At 33.1% G+C, this 22,766-nt stretch overlaps 1 protein-coding gene across 3 annotated transcripts in view; it reads right to left on the bottom strand.

Moving 5' to 3' along the window:
• The window catches only part of LOC103576410 (uncharacterized), a 313,115-nt gene that overhangs the window by 36,454 nt on the left and 253,895 nt on the right, over window positions 1-22,766 (bottom strand). For all 3 annotated transcript variants that reach the window (XM_014442664.2, XM_053742847.1, XM_053742846.1), the window contains 2 exons: window positions 12,195-12,261; window positions 8,597-8,762 (listed from right to left, as the gene is read on the bottom strand). In XM_014442664.2, the coding sequence (XP_014298150.1) occupies window positions 8,597-8,762; window positions 12,195-12,261 (233 nt within the window). The remainder of the gene's footprint in view (window positions 1-8,596; window positions 8,763-12,194; window positions 12,262-22,766) is intronic.

Here is a 22,766-nt window from a genome sequence, read left to right as displayed (position 1 = left end):
TAAAGGCTCCAAATATTGACTAAGCTCCATTTATTGACCAGTCAGCATAAAAACTTAATTTTTAAAATAATTCGTGGTTTCATTATCTATTAAGTATATTATCATTAATTTATAGTTATGTCTTGAATAGAAAAGTCTGTATGTGGAAACATATGCGCAGTAATAGAATTAAAAAAAAAAAGTATGGGTACAAATGTCTGAAAACCATGAAAACTGGTCATTATAACTTAATCTCGCTGTGTTTGGTAAGTACTTCTATAGTTAATTCATGTAAGTTTAATTACTTTATAATAAATAAGTAAGTATTAGTAATAAAACTGAAATACTAAAGATCATTTATGAATACTTTTTTGTACTAATATCATGATAATAATTTAAATATTACTCTGGTCAACAATAGGTGTCGTAAATTATCGAGTGTACCGCACTAAAATGTCAATTGGTCAATATTTAGAACATCTATTCAATTCAAAGCACCATTGATTGACTAGGGTATTATTTTATACGCAATGAAAAGTTAACCTTATAGCTTATAGTAAAATAGAATTAATATTTTGAGTTTTAAACAACTAGTGAAATAATTTTTGTGATTCATTTAAATAATATAGGACTTTATTCTTTTCAGCTGAAGCAAGTTTTTTTTCAAATTTTTGTTGCAGATAATTGAATTTACTCAGTTTTAAAATGACACCAAAACCAGCAGTTAAAAAAAAGAAATCAGTTGCTAAGTATTACAAATGTCAATACTCACCAGAAGATTTAGGAAATGCTTTTAATAGTGTTAGAAATTCAGAGTTGAGTATTAATAAAGCTAGTCAGCAGCATAATATACCAAAAAGCACGTTAATTACTAAACTTAACCAAAATCAAACAGTTTAATGTAAACTAGGTCGCTCAACGATTCTCACAACTGAAGAAGAAACCAACATCAAAAATTGGATTCTAAATAAAGCTAAATTGGGTTTTCCTATGCGTCGTGATGATGTTAAAGATGCTGTGCAAAAAGTTTTAAAAGAAACTGAACGCACGAATCTTTTTTCCAATGATCGTCCTGGACGTAAATGGATGGAACTATTTTTAAATAGACATCCAAAGATAAGCTTAAAAAACAGTGAAGTATTATCAAAAGCTAGGGCTGGTGTGGCAGAAGAAGTAGTTCGGGTATTGTTTGCTGGTTTAAAAAATCCCGTTGTAATTGATCTTGGAGTGAAAGAAGTTTTTGATTAACCGGAGCGCATAATTAATTTAGATGAATTTGGTATGTCTTTGTGTCCTAAGACTGTAAAAGTTTTAGGTCCAAAAGGAGAGAAGAATTTGTATAAAAATGCCATAGGAATGGAAAATAGCCTTTGTGCTTTTTCGGAAAACGGAAACTCATTTGATCTAATGATTATTTATGCTTATAAAAAAATGCCTCAGGCTATTGCTGCCTTTCTCCCTGAAGGATTTGCCATGGGACGAGTGATACTTATTCGATAAATAGAGCAAATTTTTATGAATATATTGCTAATGTATTTTACCCTCGCTTTATTGAAAGAAAAACAAAATTTCCAGTATTGATATTATGTGATGGGCATAAATCACACATCAACATGGATTTGCATCGTTTTTGCGTTGAGAAGTAAATTATTCTTTATTGTTTGTGAGCAAACTCAACGCATATTTTACAGCCATGTGATGTTGGCATATTTTATCCCCTTAAGGCTGAATGGAAAAAAAGTGGTAGCAGATCATTCGCAAAGATCAACTACGGCAATTGCTAAAGTTAATTTTGCTTCATTATTTAAAGTAGCATTTGATAATGGAGTAAAATCGGAAATAATTAAAAAATCATTGAAGAAGAGAAATGTCAGTAACTCGTGAAAGTGATGTATTATCATCAAGTATTCAACATAATTCTTCAGACAATTTGAATATAAAGATGTTAATGATGATTGAAGCACAAATGCCATTGAAGTTAGTTGAAGAATTTATTGACATATATGAGTCTAAAAAGAATCCATTATCTGAAATCTTGCTTTATAATATTTGGAAAAACTTCAAGGACTTGGTAGTTTTAGATCTGCTAAAAGATCAAGCTATAATTGAAACAACAAACGAGAACTCGTTGGAAAACTCAACTATATCTCTACTAGATCATTATGAAGATCAATTCGGTAAATTCAATATTATTAATTTATTTATAAAATTCGCATGATAACTTTTATTTCATTTTTTTGTTTAAACGGTTCGCTTCATGTGATTGATGAAGAAGATCTATTAAACCAGCATTCTACGATTCCTAGTTCGTCATTTGATAATGTCATCTCTAAAGATAATATGAATATTAGCAGCTCGTTAGTAGAATCAATTACTGGATCGGACGATTTGAATAATAATTATCTATGTGATAAAAATAATAGTATGCTTTTAGCCATCGATTTTGATATGAGTGTTGAAAGCAACAATCAATCAAAAAATCGTATATCTCATAACAATACTGAAATTATGAATATATCAGCTAATACATTGTCACAATATGATACAAACAATAACGATCTATCTAAAAATTTAGAAATCGATGCAAATAAAATATGGGAAAAACATTTACATTATCCTAAGATTGATAATGAATCCAAAAACAAATCAAATAAGGTGGATCAAATTCACGCTATTACGTCTCATAAGTTTGAAGAACTTGAAAAAAAAAAATTGGAGCTTGAAATTAGAGAAAAAGAACTAAAATTACAACGACAAGTTGAACGTAATGCCAAAAAAGTTGATAAAGAAAAAACTCGCATTGAGAGAGAAAAAAAATAGAAGAATCTTTATTAAGAAAAAAAATGCTAGAAGAAGAAAAACTGAAAAAACGTGAGCAGAAAGAAAGAGAACTACGGCAAAAACAAAAAGAAAAAGAAGAAAAAGTTTATAAAAAAGAAATGAAAATATCTAATTCAAGTAAAAAATCAAAAGAAATTACTTTACCAAAAAAAACGTTACCAAAGACTGATTTTTGAGTCTGATAGTTATTAATTTGTAATCTTTGTAAAGATACTTTTTTAATTATAAAACTTATAATTTTTGTAATTAAAAACTGTATTGTTTTAAATTAAAAATAAAGATAATTCAAAATTAATACAAATATAATACTGCTGGTTAATATTTGGAGCTTAAGAGGTCAATATTTAGCGTCACGTGGTCAATATTAAAAGCAATCGGCTGTGACAATAATTATTATAATTTTAAGCGAATTATTATATAATTAAAGAAAAAAAAGTATTATGATATCAAATTTAACACTTAAAAAAAAAGTATAAACACTTGTATCTACTCATTAACTCAGATAATAAAATTACATGTAATGTATTTCTGTTATTTCTTTCAAAACTGGTCAATATTTGGAGCTTTTACCCTACGTAATAAACAAAATTACAAAATAAATGTAACAAAGTATATTTGAGAAAAAAATAATCGTGTGCTGCAATGTAACTAGCAAGTTCTTGGGTAAACCTTCAATCTTTCATTTAATTTATCCCTTATTTAATCGAATAAACTCGAAATTATCTTTAAAACTTAAATACATTTTTGTAAATTACATTACGAATAATAATACAACAAAACTAGGGGGTGCCACCTCGGCACTGAATGTGTGTGGACGTGTGAATTTTAGCTAAGTGTTTTTAAAGCAAATATTCGCTAAATATTAGCAGTGAAAAATCCAAAAATCATAAAGAGTGTATATTAAATTGTTACGCGACGAAGGTAAAAGAAAGTAATCAGCTCAGAATATATGTAACCAGGTAGTTCGCCAAAAAGACGGTCACCTGAAAAGCAGGTTAGAACTTACATAAAAAAAAAAAAAAATGAGGCTGGCAGCTTCAGGAAGCGATGTTACACAGAATTCCGCACTACCACCATCACTCGAATTAAATGATGCCGAGGCCCACCTACAGATGACTCTGCCTTTCACTCTGGCATCAACAACAACAAACCAAGGAGGGAGAGACGCGAACAGGGAAGTTGACAGTGGCCGTCCGGAGCAGAAAAAAAAGGTAGAAAAACTAACGCAGAAAAATTAAAGGAAATCGATGGAACAACCTCAGCCTATTAGTAAAGTCGTAGCAAAGCAAGACATGAATAACAACAGCAATAAAATCCTAACAAGAAGTTCTTCTCTGCACCAGCTGAACATTACTCCGAATCTCAACTTTAATAAGGAAATGGTAAACTCCCCTGAAAAAGGACTCTGTAACACAACAATAGGTAGATCAAGCACTCCTAAGAACCGGAAAAATGTCTCGATAGAGATTAATAACTCACTGGACGTCTCACAAATAAACTCTGATGACGAGAACAAAGACGACATAATTATAGAGTCACCTGCAAAAAATGAAATTCACGCATGCAAGTGCTGCCATGACCTGAAAAGAGAACTAGAAAGCATCAAAGCGGAAAACAGACTGAACGAAATCTGAATACAGCAGGAGATCAGGAAACTTCAGGAAACAATTGAGCTTTTGAAACAACAGCAAGAGCAACAGCACACCAGCACCAGCCCCGGAAAAAGAAGGAATATGAGCTCGATTGCTAAGAACACCACAGCGAAAAAAATCAATCAAGTAAATTTGAATGCAGACGGTTTAAGACTCTATAACACTATACAAAACAACGGGAGCATTCAGAAGCATTGAAGGAAATCGGACCAAGTTGACGCCAACATGGAAGCTAGAGGCAATAAAAAGCGTATATACGAACGTACGAATAATAATAGTAGCAGCGACAATCAGAGCAACTTATATGACACAAGACAAGTGAAACACGAGGACAGTATAGAAACAACCTCAATACAAAGCCTAAATGCATCGACTGGGCCCTCAAGCATACAGGGAGAGAAAAGTAGAACCCCACATACCACAGGCAGCATACGTAGGCACACCAGAACTGCAGAAAGGGCACAAAAGCCTGACAAAATGAAACTTGGAGAGCTCATGTATGAGATCCAGGAAAGAAGAAGAAGAAGAAGAAGAAGAAGAATGAACATCATCGTCAGTGGCGACCTAGATTCCAGTTGGAGTTCACAGAGGACTTCCGAGGATCGGATAAAGAACATGTTCAACGTGAAGGCCTCAGATAAAAAGAATCAGAGTCATAAATAAAGGGTACATCATCACACTCGGCTCACTGAACATCAAAAAATTGATCATGTTTCAGAAAGCTCAACTAAAGGGATCAAATACGAGGATAACAAATGGTCTCACGCCAAGGCAGACTGAATCACAGAGATGGATTGATATCCAAGTACAAATAGAGAAGAGCTAAGGACGCACAGCGTCTCAAGATACATGAAGCTCTGGGCAGCTGACTCATGGTGGAGATGACATGATTTGAGAGGTGAACTCTTGCCATTTCTTAAATACAACAACCCATAATAAAGAACTCACTAAGATACCCCTCTGGAATATTGCAGGCTCCAAGAAGGCAATAACAGCAAAAAAATACATTGAGAAGGCAGATATTATTATTCTCTAGGAAACATGGGTGACGGAAAAAAACGACGACAAAGAAAAAAAGAAACTCAGAAAAATGTTTGAATGGTGGTCTAACCCAGCAACTGAAAAGACAGGAACAAGAGGCAGAGCAAGCGGTGGACAAATGGTTGGCATCAAAAACAGCATCAAGAGCGACTGGAAGGTATGCAGGCGGAGCTATAGACTCTGTCTCCAATCCCAAGAGCTCTACATCATCACGTAACATAACAATGTTGGACTTGGCAGAATAATCAAAGAGCTGAGAGACAAAATTTATGAGGGATTCAGAGAAGGCCTCACAACCTACGTAATCGGAGACTGCAACGCCAGAATTGGTACCGAGTCTGGGTACACAGCAAGCAAAGGTGAGGCACCAATGTACAACATGAGAAACTTCCAAGATACCACAGTCAACTCCGAAGGTCGAAAGCTCCTGAAGCTTTGCGAGGAGCTAGGTATTAGCATAGTGAATGGAAGCGTGAATGGTGATCTCCAAGGAAAAGTCTCATTTGTTAGAGGAAGTCAAGAAAACTGTGCTTCGGTTCTAGACTTTGTCTTAAGTGTCGGAATTGAGGGCATTCAAAAAGTTAATAAGCTAACTGTGGAGGAACGGATAGAGTCAAATCATTTTCCAGTCACACTTGAGTTAATAGGAAAACATGGTAACAAAGGACATTCGACAGTAGACAATGGTGGTGGAGAGAAAAAGAGCAAGAAGCTCAACTGGCAGCCAGTTAACGGTGAGCAGTTCCAGGAGCACCTGACAGAAGCTTGGGACTCGCAAGATGGACATGAAGAAGTGGTAACCTAGGAGAAGCTCAAACAAATGATCAACAACGCGGCTCATAGCAGTAAGATGACCAAAAACAGACTGGAACCAAAGCACGAAGTGCGAAGCCAGCATGATACAATCATGAGTGCAAAAGAGCCAAGAAGGAAGTCTAGAGGTGTCTTAAGCAGTATCTGAGTAACAGATCTAAGGCAAATAAACTTATGCTCAACATAAGCAGAAAAAACTTCAAAAAAATCAGAGCAAAAGAATAAAAGAGATGGCAGGATATGAAATGGGCAGAAATGACAAACTGTAAAAACATGTTGCAATGGTGAAGGACAATGAATGAGTACAGTAGTAAAAAATACAGTACAACCAGTACAAGTATCATTGACCCGCAGTGGATCGACTACTTCTCCGGTCTCTTGAACACAGATGACGCGTCCAAAGACGACAGTAGCTCAGATAATAATAACCCAGGGAACAACAACAACAAAAGGCAAAATTGTAATGAACATACAAAAGAAGATGATGCAGTAGAGAAAGAAATTATTGAGGACATAAATGCTGAAATCACACATAGAGAACTCCTCAGCACATTAAGAGCCATGAAGAACAACAAAGCAGCCAGAGAGGACGGTATACCGGCAGGGTGCATCAAAAATATTCCAAAGGAAAGAACAAATGAGCTCTGTAACATCATCAATGCTACCTGGAACAACGGAGTAATGCTTGTAGGCTGGGACGCAGCCCTAATTGCACCAATCTACAAAGCTGGCGACCCAGATAAAGTATCAAATTATAGGGGTATCTCGATATTGGACTCAGGCTACAAAATTCTCACAAACATCATGGCAAGAAGGTTGAATAAGTATCTGGAAGACAAAAACATCATCAAGGAAAGCCAAGCTGGATATAGAACTGGTCGCAGCACAAGAGACTACATGTTTTTGGTCAATGCTATAATTAACAACCAGTTGAAACAGCCTGGACAGAAAGTGTACATATGCTATGTTGATTATCAAAATGCATTCGATAGTATGCCAAGAAACAAGCTGCGCATATACAGCAACACATACAACCAGGTCACAGTCAACGCCAGAACAACAACAAAATTCAAGTCAAACAGAGGCAAAAGACAAAGATGTACCCTGAGCTCTACGCTATTTAACATCTACAGAGACGATGTTGACGACATCTGGACCGAAAAAAAATACTGGTGGCATTACACTAGGCACCAGAAGGTACTACCTCACCAAGTACGCGGATGACAAGACTCTCCTTGCTGATACGGCTGATGGTCTAAGTCGCATGATTCGTGCGCTAGAAAAATATGCAGACAAAAATGACTTAGTGGTCAACACCAAAAAGACCAAAATAATGATCTGTAAAAAATATATAAATGGTGTTCCAGAATCTGTAGGGTGTCCCCATGAAAGCCAATTAGGAGTCAGAAGTTGAAGAAATTTTTTTTTCTAGTATTTTTGTAATTTGAGTAAAAAATTAAAAAATGAAAAGCACTTTGTTATGAATAAAAATGAAAGTGGAGTAAAAAAGAATTCCATTTGACAATTTCTTGATGTTTTCCACGATTTTGGACAAAAAAAAAGTTTCGTAGGAACTGGCCAGCTTGATTAATTATTTATTTAAAAAAGGAGTGGGCCACCTTAAAATGTTGCGTAAAATTTTTTTTTTCTTGAACAATTTTCTTCTGTTATAAGGTACAAATTGTACTCTTATGCTAAGAAAAAAAAATTTTTCTTTTCGGCCCACCCTATTCAAGAAGTAATTTTTTAATTTTCAATCCCACGTATATAAATTAAAATTAATTTTTGAATTTTTAATCCCACGTGTTTGAATTAAAATCAATTTTTGAATTTTTAATCCGACGTGTTAAATTAAAAATCAATTTTTTAATGTACAATTCCACGTGTCTAACTAAAAATTAATTTTTCGATTTTTAATCCCACGTGCTGAATTAAATATTATTTTGTACATTTTAAATTCCGCATTTCTGAATTAAAATTATTTTTTTAATATTTAATCTAATATTTCTGAATTAAAATTAATTTTTCATTTTTTCGTTTCAAGTTGTTGAATTGAAAATTAATTTCATAATCTTAATCGATATAATTTCAATTATAAATTCAAAATTTAATTTTTAATTCTAATTATTTTCATTAAAGAATTTGCAACCCGGTAAAGTAGTAATAAATTATATTTCTTTCATCGATACGGCTATCGATGCTACCTAGATTGAGTATATCACTACGCTTCTGAATGATAATAAGTTCGTGGATTTCATTGATAAACATACCTTCCGTTTTGGATTTTAGCTGCTGGTACAGATTCACCACAAACTCCCATGAGGAAATCATCAGGATCCGATTCATACGGAGGCTCATCATACCAGTGTTGTCCACCAGTACTAACTTCTCTCAAGCCTCCATATCTTACGTCTTCATCGTACATATACGTGTCATCTAAGACATGCAAATGTACAACAATTAAAGTCAAAATCCATAAATATTCAGAGTAAACATGATTATAAAATAATTTTTGTATACACCCAAAATTTTCAAGTCTATGTCTCTTGATAACATCTCATAAAACGGTCATAAAATATAAATTGTTACAAGAAAAACTTTACATTTTTATTTTTAATGTCTGAAATTATTGAATTAATCAGCACTCAACTAGTTACATAGTGGAATTGAGTTGCCACTTACAAAGCATATATTGATGAATCAAAAGATAGTGTCAGCAGTAAACGTAATATAGTGTATGGGTAATTCCATACTAAATCAGCTGATTACAAAAATTAAATTTTTTTATATAGCTGAATTTTTGACATCATTTCATATGTATCAAGAGATGATTATCTGTAAATTTTTAGCCCTTAATCTCTAAAAGTTCTTGAGATACGAACTTTTAAAAATTTCAAAAAATTAATGGCGAAGCAAATTTTAAAAATTCATGACTCCCGAAAATATGGAAAAATACAATTTGCATTTTTTCAATTTTTTTTTTTTTAATTTCAATCTCAAATGTTGAGTTTTTTAGAAGAGCAACATATTCAATTTTTTTTTTTGCAACAATATGAATTATACTAGGCTACAAAACAAATTTTTTAAGCTGTTTGAACATGAGCTTTGAATATCTTCGATTTCTTAACCTACATTTTCTTATTTTTTTTTTTTCAAAAGCCCGCGTTTTTTACTAGCTTCTAAATATCCCACGGTGATTTTAATTTAAAAAAAAATTCTAATTGATACCAATCTATAGTGTCAATCATCCAAACTACTTAATAATCGATTCATTGCAGAAATGTCGCTTTTTTTTTATATTCCAAACTATATGCTTGATCTATGCAATTTGTGAAAATACTTCAACAACTTCACTCCACTTAAGAAATTAGTGTAAGAAATAAAATTTATATAAAAACAAAATTGTTGCACAAAAATTTTACAAATACGATTTTATAAAATTTAAAAGGACAGTTAAGCTTTTCATTGAGCATCAAAAGATAGTTTTTTGATAACACTAGGTATCAATTTTTAATATTCAACTGAAATACAATAGCATTATTTTTAACAATTGTTTAAGAAATTGAAAAAAAAAAAAAATGATATTTTTACAATAAATTGAGTAAGTTAAGTACTTCGAACGGTCGGCACTATAAATTGGTATTAAATATAATTTTCCAAATTAAAATTTTTGCGAATTATTCATAAATTAATTAAAAAAACACGGAGTTTTGAACAAAAAAAATAAGAAAAAAAGGATAAAAAATCTGTATATTGGCTGACCCCGCGGGTCAGACCCAAAACTTCCCGCTGTTTTTAAGCTCCTTGAGCTCTACGACATTATTGTGAGTATATTTTCGAGCTCTGAGAGCTTAAAAATACTCTTGGATGGAGTCATCCTCGTATTTTGTTGAGCCTTCGAGCTCGTGTGTTGGTGAGCCGTCGAGCTCATGTGTTGTTGAACCTTCAAGCTCGGGTGTTGTTGAGCCATTAAGCTCTGGTAGTTTGATTCACCAATTAAAATCGCTTGTCCTTACGAAGGAACTATGCCTTCAAAGCTCGTCTTGCTCAGAGGAGGCACCAAGAGAGAATCAAGCCTTCTGGACCGGCATTAGTGAAGTTTGGCCGTTGGTTCCAGTGGATGTTTTATCCGTGCACCCACCGAACGGGAGCATCCCGATTCACGACCTCCGCTTCGGGAATTATTCTAAGGCCTATTTCGAGGCTACCCGCAGAGACGAGTACGCACCAGTGGAGGCAAAGAAGTTACTTAAGAAAGGGATTATTTGAGTCAAATTATGGGGCCCATAATCTCCACCACGGTAAGTCTATAAAATTTATACCATAAAATAACGGAAGGTCAACAGCTGACGCTAGACATGTCGCACGCAAATTTACTTGTCGCACGCAGATAATCGTTTAACGCACACAAATATCGAGGAAAAAGTTGAATCAGCAAAAAGATACTTGGGGAATAAAAGAGCGAGTGCTAAGATAGCACTTATATTGTATGAATGATAAAAAAGTATTTCCGAGCTCGAAAATGTATTCACAACAATTTTTTCGAGCTCAACGAGCAGAAAGTTTTGGGGCTGGCCCGCAGGGTCAACTGATAGACCAATTTTTTTCTTCTAAGTAAGGATTTAAAAGCAGTAAGTTAAAGTTAATTCTATTTATGAGAAGTTATAACAAATGTTTTTATTTATTTAGAAGCAACTATTTAGAAGCAAAAGAAAGATTAGATTTGCCATACGATACAGTTAAGATCATTACAAGAACTCAAAATGCCATCTGACAGCCAGAATAGAAGTTAGATTTTTCGAAAATTTTCAGCACCTCCCCGATTTTTTGCTAGCTCACGCTTAGTATAAAACGAAGGCGACGTTTGTTCGCTTTTACTAAGGTTGCAGCTAATTTTTGAAGGTTAGTTTTTCAATCTGAGTATTTGTATCCTCCATCAAATTATTATTTTTCTATGGAGAATATAATTTTTCTATGAAGAATATAATTTTTCTATGGAGAATATAAATAAAATAAGATATGCTAAAATATTCAATAAAATTGATATTGTGTCTGAATTATAAAATTAGACTTAATTACTTTTAGAAAATTATATGTTCGACTTATTGTTGCCGAGTTATTTTGACCTAGCACCATCTTTAAAATATATCCACAAATAATCACTATACTCATTATAAAAAAATATTAAAACATTAAAAAACATTAGTATGTTTAATATAATGGCCATTATTCCGAAAAATTTTGATTTGACATTATTTCTTCAGAGGACCTCTTTTGTAAAGAATATAATTTCCAATAAGTAACATACTGAAACTACTATAATTCATCGGTAAATGTATGGATATAGCAAAAAACGTGAAATTTTGACATAAAATCGTTATTATTTCAGAAAATTTCAATTCGACATTATTTGTTCAGAGGATCTTTTTTGTAGAGAATCTAATTTTTAATAAGAAACATACTTACATGACTCTAATTCATCGTTATACAGTATGGAGATCGCAAAAAAGTTAAATTTCGATATAAACTCGTCATTACCTCAAAAATTATTAATTTTTCATAATTTTGTCTAAGGATCATTTTTGTAGAGAATCAAATTTCCTACAAAAACCAGTACATGAAAAATTTTTTTTCGGCTTTGAACTTTCACTTCATTTGGTGAACCTAAGATATCTGCCTAAAATACTTGCCTTTCGCACACATTTTTTTTAGCCTTATAAACGATATTTTTACTATTATAATTTAAATTAAAAAGAAAAGGGGATTTTCGACCCACCCTATTGCATGTGCTATTTTACTATAACAAGTGTAAAAATGTTTATGAATTCGAAATTCAATTCAATACGTAATGGATAGAATGTTGTTTACCTCTGGGAAGCTGGTTACCGCCTTCACAGCCCAACTGCATTAAGCCTTGTCTTATATCTCGTAAAATCTGAAACGATAAATGAAATAATTGTGAAAAGATATGAAAATCTTTCGATTTTATTGTGTAATCTATGAAACTAGTTGTTTTCAAGCCTGATGAAATTATTGATTTTATTAGAACTGAAATACAATGGTTATTATAATGATAATTGAGTATTTACACAATAATGAAAACTTTTTTCTAATCGAAAGTTGTTTATTCAATTATTTCTAATCATTTGAGCAGCTTAAGTTCACTTTTGTGTTGTTTTTTCCCATTGCTATCCTCGTACTCATTTTTTTAAATAAATCTATTTTCTGCCCTCTGATCAAAAAGTGACAACTTTCTTGCCACTGTGCTAAACAAAGTTTCCACTTTCTGGCTCTACCGAGCAAAAAAACAGTATACACACCTTGATCTGTAAGAAAGAAAGCCTCAACTCACATGTTTGTCAGCCTCAGCTTCACCTTGGCCAATAATTACATGTGATCTGAGACTTTTCTTATTTTACTGGCCTAGGTATGTAATATACTATATAGTTCATCATTAATTTAACATGAAATCACCAATGATCACGTGACATGATTTTTTATGGTTGTATTAACCCCCCCCCCTCGCCCCCTCTATTATCGCCCACGTGACACTAGATAATAAATTATATACTCCTTCCTCTTCCTTCTGCCTATCCATCATATTAGAGTAAAATACTCTTTTTAAAAAGAACTGATACATACTTAAAATTTTTCAAAATTTATTTAAGTATTTTTGTTATTAATAAAGTTCAAGTTCGGCCTCATTGGGGTGTCAACAAATCCTCGGTAGGCACTCTCCATCGATTATTAATCAGTTTAATTACCGCGATTTAAAATCAATCAAACGTCGATATCTGTCTTTCTCTGCCATATTAATGTCATATAAATATAAGCATAAGGTTTTTCAAGGATGGGTGGCCATTTGGTGGCCATGTCCGATTTTTCGGATCATTATTTGCCAGCCAGTAGTGGTACCCAAAATACAGGTCAAATTTTTGGTTGCCAAATACCACCCGAAAATAAAAGGTAAATTAACTTATAATTAATTGTAAGGATCATTTATTTTATTGATGAGAGAATGTAGAAAAACAAACCAATGCATAGACAGTAAGATAGATAGTGGTGGTCAGGGTAATCTTGGTCATAAAGTACCAGGTAGGGTAATTTATGCACCGTTGAAGAATTGGTCTTTTGAGTACTTAGGTTCGCATTCAACTCTCAATTTACCGTGTTCTCTTATTCTATTCGATTCTACATAGAATTACCTTAGATATAATATTTATGTTAGGGTGTCCTTTAGCAGGGATGTTTTCGAATTTGTTTGCTCTTAGGAGCTTAAATGGTTCCAAATTGATAAAAAAAAATCGGTTGACCCTGCGGGCCACCCCCAAAACTTCCCACAGTTTTCGAATTCTTTGAGATTGAAAACATTGTTGTGAATATATTTTCAAGCTCTTCGAGCTCGAAAAAACTTTTGTATATCGTTGTTTAAAAAAAAAAACGATTTTTACCATTTTTTCTCCGACGATATTTCTCATACAAATTGATCAGATTTTGAAATTGATTTATCTATTCTTTTTTGAAAAATTTCAAAAAAACTAAAAAAAATTTTTTTTTTTATTCTTTCATTAACGGTTTCTCTAGAACGTATGAACCGATTGACATGGTTGAAGCGGCAATCAACGCGATATAGTGAGTTCCAGAGCTAATCAATTTCTGAAATTGTTTGGATGAGTCGCTTCAAAGATAATCGAAGAAAACCGTTTTTCATCAGTTCGTTCTCGATCAATATCTCTTGAACGAATAAACCGATTGAGATGGTTGAGGCAATCGACGTGTTTTATTGAATGCTAGAGCTGATTAGAGTTTGAAATCGATCAATTGAGCCATTTCTGAGAAATAAAAAAAAAAAAACTGAAAAAATTTTTTTTATTTTTTTTGTTTTTCTTCTATACTTAGAGTCTATTTGATCGATTGTACACACACACACACACACACACACACACACACACACACACACACACACACACACACACACACACACACACACACACACACACACACACACACACGCTCGGACATCCTCTTGAAAATAGTTAGAATATTTTTCAAGGACCTTAAAACGTCGACATCTGATGAAAACTCGATTTTCGAAAATCGTTGTGAAACCAATTACTTCCCAAATTTTTGAACGGTTGTTTTGAAATTTATTTTTCAATTATTGTTAAAAAAATTGTTGTTAAAATAAAAAATTTTGAAAAATCGTTTGGGGGATTACTTATTCATAGTGACTTCTTAAGAAAAAAATTCACAGGCTTAATTCTTATGATCGAGTGGAAAATGGAGGGTCTACTTGACGTGATCTGACTTATATATATATATATATATATATATATATATATATATATATATATATATTTATATATATATATATATATATACATATATGAGGACACGATTGCGGCTATAATCTTTATCAGATCTCAATGAAATTTTATACTTATACAGTGGGCGATTATCTCGGTTAAGTTCAAAGATGGGCTAAATCGTTTGATCAGTTTAGAAATTATGGCTGTTTGAAATTTCCACGATTTTTCGAAAAAATCCGTTTTCATTCATTTCCAAAATCATATAATTTTCAAACTAATACTCATAGATAATTTACGTAAAAAGTATCTGAAAGCTTGTCTAATAAGCTTTAGTTTATGGTCTTAAACTCTATGTTTTGATCATTTCTTCCAATAATTTAATAGCGTTGAAAATTTTAATGGAATCAAAAAATGTTGAAAGTATGGTTTTCATTCCACACAACTTATACATTTCCCATTCTAATACAATTTTATCACTTGTATTTTATTGTGAACAAAATAACCTGTTTATTTCACAGCTATTCTATATTTTAAAAGTATTTCTTTCATTATTGATGATATTTCAATCCTACCTGTACGTCCTATAATTATAACTTGTCTTGCAATGGTAACAGCGATTACAATTATGATCTCATACTAATTGAATTTTGAATATTTTATTTATATGAAGGCTAGTTTGGTACATTACCTATATAATGTTATTTCAAATCAACTCTCTGAAGTCCTCTATCGAAAATAATCGTAGTCCTTTTTTACCCTCACTCTTAGAAAACGAGTCTAATTTCATATCATGACTTTACACTAAAATGTATCACAAGATATGTATGTATAAAACTAACTTTTTATATCAATTAATTAAAAAATCTACCTTCCATTTTGGCTAACGAATGGCTTTTTTCGTAACTAAATTCATTATTGAAACTTTGAAATTCCCTTAACTGTCCCCCTAATGATCCTGTTAGCCTATTTCCAGAAATTTCAAAAAAGTTTGTATACTTTACAAAATTTATGAATGCGGTAAATTAAAAAATTTCATCGACTTTATAAGATTTATGAATCATTATAAAATCAGTCTTTTCGAATTATTTAGAAATTGCTATTAGACTGAACTTGCTGAAATTCAATTATTAAACATTTTATATGATCTGATGATAACCAGATGAGACATATTTTTTATCAAATATAATTTATTAACAAACATGCCTATGATGGCTTGGCTATCAAAAAGTGTTCATGGCTATTTTTAATTAAATTAATTTTAATCAATTTTTTTTTCATCACCTTCACACTTTTGATAACCGAATGAATTTCATTTCAACTGATAGTTTTTAATACACAGAATATGCCTTCGTAGGCTTGTCTATTTATTTCTGTGCATGGCTACCTGCCAAGCAGATGTAAACAGGTAAGTCAATATAGGAAACTGTAGTGTTCTGATAACCAATCGAAATTGGTATCATAAGTAAGATATTTTAATTACAAAACTAATCGTATAGGCTTGTCTGCAAGAAATCGTTCATGAAATATTATTGTCAGGCTATAAAATTTAAAAATTGGAGCTATTTGATAGGTGCGAGAGAGAAAGTAGAGCGGCCGAGGTCCGTGTAGTAGAACAAGACACAACATAGTAGCTGCACGCTACCTGACCGTTGAATGTATCCGAGTGCGCATGCTCGCATACATGGGAGTGACAGAGACAGCATTTATTTATCACAGTCGACAGTAATTTTAAACTCTAATTTATTATAACTCTAATTTAATTATATTAGAAATACTTACGGCTGTAAAATAATGAAAAATAAATTATTAAATATATTAATAATAATAAAAAATTAATCCAACTAAATTTTTTTTCATTTTGCAACTAAATTATAAAATTTTAAAATTATAAAAAAATTTATATTCATTATTTAAAATATATTATAGAGAATAATCTATATTATTAAGAGAATAAGGAAAATTTTGGTCCCGCCATATTTACATGCTAAAATTAGTTAATGTTATTAAATTTTATATCGTTAAAAAGATCTTGACTTGAATTTGTGTCTTTTCATAGTTTAAACTCTTTTTTATTGACAAATATTGAGATAAAGCGATTTATCTATATCATTCGAATTACATTAAAATTACGCGGGAAAAAAAGACAGTCGTATTTATTTTCTTTATTTAAATTAGTATTTTAATTTTCTGGCAAGGAATCTTTTTTTTCTGTGTACTTTATAAATTTCGTACCGATATTTAGGTAGTCACGTAGTGACTGCAGGTTGCTCGTTACAGAAAGCCAATTTTAAATGACATGTTTTAAAAGAATATTCTTTAAAGTCAATTTATCCTCTTTCGTTTCACACAAAAAACACTTTTTACTAATTTTTGACATCTTAATAAATATTATTTAGCACGTGTTGTTTTGTCACCAATAAATTATTTTTGACTCTACACGAGCATGCGCACTCGGACACATTCAACGGTCAGGTAGCGTGTAGCTACTATGTTGTGTCTTGTTCTACTACACGGACCTCGGCCGCTCTACTTTCTCTCTCGCACCTATCAAATAGCTCCAATTTTAAAATTTTATAGCCTCACAATAATATTTCATGAACGATTTTTTGCAGACAAGCCTATACGATTAGTTTTGTAATTAAAATATCTTACTTATGATACCAATTTCGATTGGTTATCAGAACACTACAGTTTCCTATATTGACTTACCTGTTTACATCTGCTTGGCAGGTAGCCATGCACAGAAATAAATAGACAAGCCTACGAAGGCATATTCTGTGTATTAAAAACTATCAGTTGAAATGAAATTCATTCGGTTATCAAAAGTGTGAAGGTGATGAAAAAAAAATTGATTAAAATTAATTTAATTAAAAATAGCCATGAACACTTTTTGATAGCCAAGCCATCATAGGCATGTTTGTTAATAAATTATATTTGATAAAAAATATGTCTCATCTGGTTATCCGATGGGTGAAGGTCGATCTCCCACCGGCTCTTAGACTATTGTAAATAAATTTTAAAAATTACATACAAAATTAAAAAATTATATCTAAGTTGTTTGACTAAATAGATAAATATGTAAGATTATACACAAAATAACATAATTTTATATATTTATATGAAATTGAACTATAAAAATTTATATTATAATATATAAATATCAGTGTGTGTTCCGTTTAATCACAGTGGGACCAAGGTGGATACACCGTGGAACTACGGTAGATACACCATGTAAACATCGTGTTTCCACAGTGTTTCCACTGTGATTTAAATCCACCCGGTCCGTTACAAATTATATATGATTATTTATAATTATACATAACTTTTCTTACCCGGGTGTATATGGGTCATTCCATTTCAATTCAACGCCATTGGGACGGTGACCCTGTTCGACTTTTTTGATTTTTTAATATATTTATGTAGACTTTACGTTAGACATACATTTAGAAAGAAGTCTTGAGCTAAATTTTTAGATCTTTATCTCCACCCCTTCCGGAGTTATCATTTTTGCTTAAAAAGGATATAACTTCGAGTATAGTTACGATAATCTAATGTCATGGGTAGTCATTTTGTTTGATTCTTAACGCTCGTTCTGAAAAAAAATTCAAAATTAGAAACAACAAATTTCGTAATGCTCTTTCGGCTATTTTTAGTCAAAATATTAGTTTTTCGTTTAATGGGACACTTTTATTTTTTTTTCAAAAAATTGTCAAACTTCTAAGTTGAAAAACAAAATTTTTGAACCATGACCCTAGATGGGCATAATACAACTTCCGGTAAAATAAATTAGGACACAATTTCTTTTTATGTTATTCTGATTTATTTTTCTTCTAAGATCACAGAATATTTTTATAAATTTTAAAAATACATAACATTAATTTTTTCGAATTATTATCAGTAGAAACTAATATTATTTTACACGAAAATGTACAAGTTAAGTATTTTTTCACAATTTATCGTATCTTTTTAAATAACGATTTGAATATATCAACCGTTTCATCGTAGTATTCAGATTATTACTCTCAAATGTATGTCGATATTATCGACAGTACTTATCTGATATTACTCTGAGATATTATATTGAGACTATTGGGAAAATTACGTGATTTTAGAAAGAAAATAAATTAAAATTACAAAATTAAAATTGTTTTTTAATTTTTTTTTACTAGAAGTTGTTTGATGCCCATCTCCGGTTCTGGCTCAAAAATTTTTTGTTGTTTAACATAGAAGTTTGGCAATTTTTTTGAAAAAAACTAAAAGTGTCCCATTGAACGAAAAACTTATTTTTTGACTAAAAATGGCCGAAAAAGCACTACAAACTTTTTGTTCCTTATTTTGAATTTTTTTTCAGAAAGAGCGTGAAAAGTCAAACGAAATGACCACCCATGACGTAAGATAATCATAACTATAGTCAAAGTTATATCCTTTTTAAGCAAAAATAATAACTCCGGAAGAAGTGAAGATGAAGAGCTGAAAATTTAGCTCCAGACTTCTTTCTACAGGTATGAAAACAAATTAAAAAATTAAAAAAATCGAAAAACGTCACCGTCGCAATATCGTTTAATTGAGATGGAATGACCCTATATATATATATATATATATATATATATATATATATATATATATATATATATATATATATATATATATATATATATATATTTACATATTTATCGATACATGTTTTTTTATATTCATGTGTTCAAATCTCCCGCGCTCTCATCATCATTCTCATGGCGGATCGATACTACAGTCGATCACCAATCAATCATAGGCGGCTTCGCTAGTCGCATTCTCATCGCAACGATCGCTCGAGTGGAGATGAAGAAGACGGAAGTTCCTTCTCTCTCACACGTTTGCGCTCTCTCTCAGACATATGGCTCAAAGTGTTCTCATGGCTGACGCCTCGTGCATTTTATAATCTCAGTGCTTTTTATTAATCAGTTACGTTCTCATTCAATCAATTATCTTATTTTGCTTATAATAATTCTCAGTAATTGTTCCGCATATTATTTTTGTTCTCATTTTGTATCTCAGTGCATTCTCAATTTAATTCTCATCACCGCGTGTACCGGCATTATTCGCACCTAGATGCCATATTGGCCACGCGTTGATCGCGAGTGCAATCTCATAAATTAAAATACCAAAGACTTATACATAAAGTGTTTTCTCATAATAAATAATTATCATCAAGTGTAAATATAGTAGTTAAATATCTTTATTTATTATTTATGCAAATTCAGAGTTAAATAAAATTATTAACTACCCGCCAATCCACACACACCAGATCCTCTCATCCTTATAATTTATCATTATTAATTATTTAAACAGCATGGATCATATAAAAACATCGAATTGAACCCTTCGTGAAACCTTCGAGTATCATAAAAAGTTCCCTATATTCTTTTCTATAACAAAATGTACTTCCATGCTAAATTTCATTAAAATCCCTTCAGTCGTTAAGGCGTGATTGATGGACAAGCATACAAACTTTCACATTTATAATATTATAAGGATTATGTATGACGGGCTACTGAGGATTAAACTACCTGAAGAAGCAGTCATCATAGGCTTCGCAGATGACGTTGCATTACTAGTCAGAGAAAATAATATAAATCTGCCAGAGGCAACAACAAATGAGGCAATAATAAGAATAAATAAATTGATTAAAAATAACGAATTAAATCTCGCTGGGCATAGAATACAGTACGTGCTCATAACCAACAGACGAAAACCCGTTATGCCAGAAATCAAAATAGACGAGAATTAAAAAAAACTTTAGCCTGCCCTTGTATTACTAAGTAGTTTACATAGACAAAAATTTGACGTTCACACACTACATAAAGAAAAAAATAGAAAAGGCATTGAAAATCAGTACACTACTTGCAAGGCTACTGCATAATGTAAAAGGGTCCCAGGGGAAAAAAAGAAAGATATACAGTAGAGTGGCGCATTCACCTCTACTATATGTAGGAAAGATTTGGACCAACGCGGCCGCAGAAAAAGCAACAAGCAGAAACTAGGCGCAGTTCAACGCCGAACGACACAACGAGTGATTTCAGCGTACAGGACTGCCTCGGAGTGCACGTCACCAATTCTAGCAGGAATACCACCGGTAGACCTTCTGGTACAAGAACTACAAGAGATCTGGGACGCAATCAGCAGCATACACAACATGGCTGAGAATAAAACCAAAAAGCAAATGGCTAAACAAGAGGCTAGGCGAAGACTACAAGAACGATGGTAACAACGATGGAACACCGATACGACAGGTAAATGGACACACCAGCTAATATTAGGCCTCGCTGTCTGGATGAACAGAAAATATAGAAGCGTAAACTATTTCCTGACGCAAGCGCTTACAAAGCATAGAAGCTTTAACAAATATTTGCATCGCTTCCGAAACAGCGTGACGACTAAAAAAACGATCGTGAAAACGACAATACTAAACATACCTTATTCCAGTCCCGAGTAGTTAGTGCCTCTATTTGGGTGTTGAAGGGACAAGTCGTTAATTCTATTTTTCTTTATCCACAGTTTTGTAATAGCTTCTGGCGCCAGTTTGCCGATGTGCTTGGTGACGACGCACACAATTTCTTCCAGTGCTTGGCACCTGGTACAGAATGTTGTAGTTGCCATTTATCCGTTGAAGCTGGTGTTTATTGGCTCTAATGGCCTTCCGGTGTAGCTGAAGGCAAGCTTTCCTAAGCTCAGCTACTTTTTGTGACCGCCAATAAACAGGTTTTCGGGTATGATGCGTCAGCTTTTTCGGCGTAGCTGCTTCACGGGCCTTCCTGATGACCTCCACTGTTTTTTCAGCGAAATTTTCGACTTCAACTTTCTTGTCTGGTGCACACATTCTTGTGAGTAATGGCCACTCTTCCACCACTGTCATCAGTGATTTCTCCTTGTTTAATTTATTAAGATTTCACTTTGTTGGCTCAAGAGTAAGTAGAGGTTCATCTTGCTGTTTATTTCCAACTCTCAAAAAAATAAATTGGTGGTTGCTGGCACTGTAGTCTTTTAGGGCTTCCCATTCGTGGGTGTTGTTTGTCACTCCACATCTCACTGGTGTTAGGTTGATGATTGCTTCACGGTAACCCAGTCTCCAGAACGTCGAAGCAGCCCCGTGTTAAGAATGATTGTGTCTAGCCTAGCTGTCATGTGGGTAACGTTATTGCCTCTGGTATCGATCCAGTCTATTTTCTATTCTGCTGACTTTTATCAAAGTCTTCTGCTATAATTATTTTGCTGTTTGGACTTCTTACAGTATCTTCGATGCCAGTGAGTTTCTGGCAGAAAACTGATGTTCTCATTCGGGGACAGGTAGCAAATGATATAGTCGGCCTTCAACGATTTAATCCATTCCAAATCCTCTCCACATCCACTGCCGAGAATGGGAACAGCTGTGGGGTTTGATACCCAAATACCTACAGTCCTTGTAAAATCTGGAAACCAGATGCTGCTTTGAGGTCCTAGGTATTGATCGCAGATGATACAAATATTTGTATTATGGGCATGTGCATGCTAGCACAAGAGATGCTGTGCAGTCCAACTTCTACGCAGGTTCTCTTGGAGAATATTTATCATTTCAGCTGTTTACTAGCTTCCTCCAACGCCTTGCGAAACGCTTCACATGTGCCTGAGCCAGGAATATGCTTTGAATTAACGTCTTCTCCATTCTCTGTGCACATAGAGCACCGTGGCTTTGAGGGGCAGGTCATCATTTGGTGATCGTTTGAGCCACATTTAAGGCACGCTCTGCTGTCTGGTGGTCAAACCTATGACACTCAAAGCAACGCAGTACTTTGGCTCCCTGTCACACCCTGCAGGTTACTCAACTTGCACTTTTATGCATGCTGTCATAAGTAGTGGCCGGGCAAGGCTTCCTTCAAACTCAACGATGGCAATTCATTGCTCCTACATCACGTTTTTCGTGAGTCAAACACTGCTTCTGTAGACGAAGTCGCCCAGGTCGTGAACTAGAGCAGCCAGTATCTCCGAATCGATTATCTGCATTCCAGGTTCCAAATTTTCACGATTACCTTTGGGGTAAAGTTTTTGACAACACTGGTATTCCCTACAGCTCTTTTGATTGCTTTACTGAACTGCACACGATCCTCAGTCTTAC

The sequence above is a fragment of the Microplitis demolitor genome, chromosome 2 (assembly GCF_026212275.2).
Source record: "Microplitis demolitor isolate Queensland-Clemson2020A chromosome 2, iyMicDemo2.1a, whole genome shotgun sequence".
Lineage (NCBI taxonomy): Eukaryota > Metazoa > Arthropoda > Insecta > Hymenoptera > Braconidae > Microplitis > Microplitis demolitor.
Note: the sequence above shows the minus strand (reverse complement) of the source record. Positions and strands in the feature narration are given on the sequence as shown.